Source organism: Sebastes fasciatus, chromosome 16 (assembly GCF_043250625.1).
Source record: "Sebastes fasciatus isolate fSebFas1 chromosome 16, fSebFas1.pri, whole genome shotgun sequence".
Lineage (NCBI taxonomy): Eukaryota > Metazoa > Chordata > Actinopteri > Perciformes > Sebastidae > Sebastes > Sebastes fasciatus.
In genome coordinates, this window is record NC_133810.1 from 18,089,550 (window position 1) to 18,095,526 (window position 5,977).

General features: G+C 41.3%; 1 protein-coding gene across 1 annotated transcript; it reads left to right on the forward strand.

Annotated features, from left to right (window-relative positions):
- Positions 1-861: 861 nt before the first annotated feature.
- On the forward strand, positions 862-5,731 carry LOC141752448 (neuronal migration protein doublecortin-like). The gene is made up of 2 exons (XM_074610418.1): positions 862-1,051; positions 5,278-5,731. The coding sequence occupies exon 2, from the start codon at positions 5,339-5,341 to the stop codon at positions 5,714-5,716; it is 378 nt and encodes a 125-aa protein (XP_074466519.1). The 5' UTR covers positions 862-1,051; positions 5,278-5,338; the 3' UTR covers positions 5,717-5,731.
- The last annotated feature ends 246 nt before the right edge of the window (positions 5,732-5,977 follow it).

The window sequence follows — 5,977 nt, forward strand, 5'->3', positions numbered from 1 at the left end:
TCAACGCTGCCTAGTTTGACTGTTTGATCGAAGTTTGCGAGTGATTGACAGCTGCTCAGAGACGGCAATGCTCCAGCTTGGCTCTGATTGGTTGTTTTCCTCCGGTCTGTGAAATCTTGCAGATGCCATTAGGAGCACCGGAGGACACAGAGGCACATGATTTTTTCAGATTACCTGTCTCATGCACTAGTCAGGATATAGTGACCGTTTTATAAAAATAACTTTTTTTAATCATATTTGCCCCAATTCTACCTACTGCTGATTTAATGTTTTATGATACAGGATAAAATTGGTGCATTTATTATATTAACTTTCATAGAGGTGATAGTGAAACGTCTCACATCTGAGGTAATTCCTGGACTTTTTCAGTTTTGTCATTAAACACCACAGGGAGGAACTATAGCAGTTACACTAACTTATGGCCCTCTCTTTTTAAAAAAATTTTTTAATCCTATTTGCTCCATTTCTACCTACTGCTGATTGAAGAGTTAAAACACTAAATATATGGCTGACAATGAAATAGGCCTTCCGAGATAACCCAGAAATGGAAGTCAAACACAAGCATGGTGGCATTCAAGCTTTTATCTTTTAGCTTTTATCCACCAAACAAAGAGCTGCACCAGACCCAGAGCATCAAAACTGTGGTTTTTGGTCAGCTGATTGAACTGGACACACACACACACAGACAGACAGAAAGCCACAACCTTTCACCCAGAACTGTAAATAATAGCTTCCTTTAATTCACAGCATGTTACCTTTTTGGTAAAGGCTGATGAAGCTTCAGCAGCCCAGCCCACTCTGACTGACTGACTGCTGCTATACCTCTAGCAGTTCCACAGTGGGCGGGTCCAGCTAGTGCTCGTTGGCTTTAGGACCCAGTTGGCTCCTCCAGCGAGGCAGCGGCTCGGCTCTCAGACTGAAGCAGACAAAGGCGAGAGGAGAGACGGCGTGCCGCTATCCTGCAGCATCGACTCACTCACTCACACACTCACTCTCACACACTCACACTCCCCCCGCACACACTCCCTTCTCTCCGCAAGCAGCGACGCAGGTGAGTCCGCTCTACCGGGTGGTGGGATCATCCACACACTTCACTTCACACAATTAAACTGGTTTGGATTAGGAGTGGAGCTAAATTGAGATGTCAGGTTATTTTATATATGTGTGTGAAAGAAATGGTTTTTCAGATGTGAGCAGGTGGGTTGTGAGTAGGTGTGCGCACACACCCCACCTTTTTTTTCTTTCCTAAAGAGAAACTTGCATTTTGTGCCTCTTGCTCTCTCAGCCATGTGGCCACACTCATCCCTCATAAATGAGAAGAAGTGTGGCATCAGGAAACTTTTTTTTCCTTCCTTTTGCGACTGTGATTTAAGACTATGTGTGGTGTGGTGTTTCTAGATGGTGTAGATCAGCTAATGGAGAGAGTCATAATGGTTTTGTTGTGTGTGTGTGTGGGTGGCTCAGCCAGGATCCAGCCCAAAAAATGCCAATGATACCACACAAATGATAGCACACAATGTTGCTGCAGTGCTGCTTAATGCTCAGCTTCACTTAAGGGGGAGAATGCATTCATTCAGCTGTGGTGGTGATTTCTATGTAAGAATCAAACCATGCAGAGAGATAATCATGATGTAAAAGCTATAGATGTCATAAAAGATAGTGTATTGCTTCCATTGATGCACTTTATCTGGACTCCTGCTGCAGGAGACTGAGCCGGCAGCAGTGATGGTGATGTCACTGTGAAGGCAAGGCACCCTGTTTGAGACAATGGACTGTCCTAGTTGATGCTCCACTGGGGAAGGGTCACTGTTGGCTCTGCCCATTAGTGCGGCAGATGGGCTCGAAACCTGGCCTTTGTCAGTTGAGGAGCCTCCCAGAAGAAGTCCCACCCCTATAGCTATCAGGGTGCCTGTCATATAACCCCAGTCAGCAGCACAGCCAGGGGTTAGCAGGGGAGTGGAGGGCCCTGCCACATGGATGTGGTGGGTGGGTGGGCGGGTGGCGGCAGCATGTTTCCTTCTATTCTGGTTTAATGGCTTCTGTTTGTCAATGTGGTCCTCTATACAGTATCTTTATATGCACCATGGAAGATGATGAATTATTATTACATATTGTTAAAGACTGTGAGCAAATGAGCATTAATAGACATTGTCTCATTCATTGGTTTACATGCATGGTATGATAAGAGTGAAATAAGCACTAGAGGCTTCAGATAATATGTGCTTTTTACTTTTTAGTATGTTGAATGTTCATTAGAAGTAGAACTTTGTGATATGTTTAAGATAAATATCACGATGTGATACTGTGTCGTTCAAAGCTAAGGCTGCAACCGGTGATTCATTTCCTCTGTCAATTGACTGGTCAATAAAATATCAGAAAATGGTGGTCCAAAGTGACATCTTCAAATGTCTTGTTTTGTCTGACCAACAGTCCAAAACGTAAAGATATTCAAGTTCACATTGATATAAAACAGGAAAAAGCAACAAAACCCTCACATTGGAGAAGCTGGAAACAGAGAAGGGTTGATATTTTTCCCTGGAAAAATGACTGAAAGGATTATTTGATTATCAAAATAGTTGCTGATCAGCTAATTGATTTATCTGCTAATAATTCCAGTTATTCAAAGCAACATGAAGTTTTCTGGTGTTATTTGTGTGACAAAACTGTTCAGACGTGCAAGAAGAAGTGAAAAAACTTCAACTACTACTAGTGCAATATTTCCCACCTCTAACTAGAAGCCTTTCTCACTGGGGGTTTGGTTGAAAATTGCTACAAAATGGTGCAAGATTGAACAATTCTTTCCATGACAGAAGAAGCCAAACTGTGATGTTGTGTCTTAAATGTCATGAAGGAGGAAAACGTGACTTAAAACATCTTAAAAGACATAACAGCGTATGTGTTGTTAACAAGCCACTCAGAGAGGAGATGAGTTCAAAGACCAGTGATCTCTTAGTCAATATGTCAAGCTACTTATGACCTGGAAGAGAAACAAGTGGCATCCAAGACATCTTTGCCAAACATACAATATTTAAAAGGATGTGATCACTCTTGAGAAGGCTTTTTTTTTTTTAAAGAATATTTTATTGAAAATGAGATGTCAGTGGAGCTGAGCTTTAAACTGATAACTTCCTCTTTTATGTGGGTGGGTGTGAGGGTTTTATGGGTGTGTATCAGAGTTCACTTTGATGGTTCAATCAGCATTTTTGTGGCTTTTGAGGACTGAGTTGTGGTCATCGGGTGCAGGTGGGAGGTTAACCGGAAGAGTCCAGTCTTCCTTTGGCCAGACCGTCCCACATGTAGTATAAGTGGTTTATTGTATGTTGGCTGAACAGATGCAGCTTTTGCATAATTTCTAAGGAAGCAGGAAGAGCTGGACCTCCTGTAACATTCAAATCCCCACTATTTTGGGATGAATAACAAGTTACTATATTCCTTCAAATGATGGAAAATTCTAATTCAGTCTTAATGTGGTGAAACTTGACCCAATAACACTTATACTTTCTTACTGTAACATGTAATCCACTCAAATATTAAACACTGCTCTGAGAATCCATTATTCCTACAATGAATGCTTTCACAAGACCTTACATATCTGATATTGTACATATAGCTTTGCCACACATGCTCCACTAAATGCGTTTTTATTAAACTAGACAACAATGGCAGCATATTAACAGCTGGACATATTAACAACAGCAAAGAAATAGAAAAATTCCTCCTCTAATGTGTCATAAACACATTGTGGCATGAGTTTTCTAAGCAGAAAGGCCTGGTCATCTGTTGGTTCCTGGGAATTTTGGGCCTTAATTGATTTCACATGTCTTATCAGCAAGCTCCCAAGTGATCTATCAAAGACTTATTTTAGAACGGTACCCTTGAACTTCATTAACTGGCCGTGTGCCAGTTACTGATTCATCTGGCCAAGTGAGACGACTGCTCACAGGTGTATGTAGGCGGAGAAGACTAGAGAAGAAGAGACGTATCGTATGTGCGACATGCTTCACGCAGCAGTTTAGCCAAAGCAGATGTTGGATTGTAATCTTACTCTAAGCAAAAATATCATGAGTTTGCAACACTAAATCCCCCTTTATCATACAATTTCTTGTCAGTTTAATAAATTGTAGTCTTACAGTATTTTGTGATTTAATTTAAATCTTTTCCAATGGGAAACCTTAATTAATTAAAAAAATTACATCCATAGAGCTTTTAGAAAGGTGCCGAATAAAAGTATGTCTTTTCCTCAAAAAAAAAAGGATTGTGAATGAATCATTTAAAACATTGACAGGTCCAAAATGAATGTTTCGTTTGTCTCTGTGGAAGATATCTGACGTTCAGTTCCCACTCCTAACAAGGCTTGTGAGCCAATAGTAAAACAACGTTGGTATCACTCTGTGTCGACAGTGATCAAGTTGCTAGTTAATGTGGAAAAAACTGATAAATGGATGAGTTTGACCCTGGTGTCTCCATCAGGCTGTTATCAATTGCACCTTTTAATGTGTGCTATGTAGTCAGTCAGCCATCTTAATCTCCATCTGTGTGTAATCCTGTTTTCATATCTGCCAACATACATTATTTAAATCCCATATTGAGTGAAAAAAACTGATTTAAACATGATATTAAAAGGATTTATCTTAATTGACATCAGCACCGGTGCCACAGGTTATCAACTGTGCAGAAGGTTTAAGGCCCATTGGATCATCTGTAAAGATGAACTTTTAGTGTAAACTTTAATAACTAAAGGATTGACTGAGGTGCCATAATATTCTGCACATAGTAGTAATGACTCAAACCTTGTACTGAAGGTGATTTTCACAAGCTAAAGCTGTTGTTTGAAGTGGTCAGGGGGAAGACTATCAATCACTGCTTTCAATACAGACACATTTGGCTGCAGCCTGAAGTATTCAGAACCAGTCCTTTAGTCTCACTAGTGGTTTCATTCATTGTCCACCTGTATGCAGATGAAACCATTACATCATTGCAGATTTATAGAATTCAGTTCCTAATGTTCAAAGTTATATGAAAATGCATGTCTCTGTGTTTGAACTAGAAACGTATAGTGATTAATAACAGGAGAGGTTAGTATAACATTCAGATTGTGTTTACTTGAGGGTAAAAATGGATCGTAGAGTTTAGCTAACCTTGTGTTATAGTGAAGTCATCCAGTATGGGAAATAATTTTTTTTGGTGACTGAAATTATTCTAATATACTAGAGGATATTGTACAATTTTGTATTATTGCAGTAGTTTACTTTCCATGGATTGTTTTTTTCCCCCCAGACTCTCCGGAGCTGGTCACCACCACCAACATCTGTCACAACCATCTCAACTTTCAGCCATCATGGAGCTAGACTTTGGACATTTTGACGAGCGAGACAAGTCAACCCGCACCGCGCGGGGCGGGCGCCTGAATGGACTTCCCAGCCCTACCCACAGCGCCCACTGCAGCTTCTACCGCACGCGCACCCTGCAGGCCCTCACCAATGAGAAGAAAGCCAAAAAGGTGCGCTTCTACCGCAACGGAGACCGCTACTTCAAGGGCATCGTGTACGCCGTGGCCAATGACCGGTTCCGCACCTTTGACTCGCTCCTGGCTGACCTCACGCGCTCGCTCTCTGACCACATCAACTTGCCTCAAGGTGTCCGCTTCATCTTCTCTATTGATGGGATGCGCAAGATCGGCTCAATGGATGAGCTAGAGGAAGGTGAGCATGTGTAGATGGACATACCAAGCACTTTATGAGATGAGGGATCATTTGGATTGTCAATGTCGTCAGTCTAGCTGCAGTAGTGAGATCAAATTGAGACATTTTACGCCTCCATGTTAAAGATGATCTGCAGTTTCAAGTCAGTGAGAAGATTTAGAAGCATAACGTTTCCAGTTCTGAGATTAGAAGTCTTATCTTTTCAGTCTAGACTCCAGTAATCTCTTCATATGATGCATCAACTTCTAATCTGAGGAGTTACTTTGGGGCAGTCG

What these genes read in the sequence shown, in the direction of transcription:
- LOC141752448 (XM_074610418.1), top strand. Translation starts at nt 5,339, where the DNA reads ATGGAGCTAGACTTTGGACATTTTGACGAGCGAGACAAGTCAACCCGC.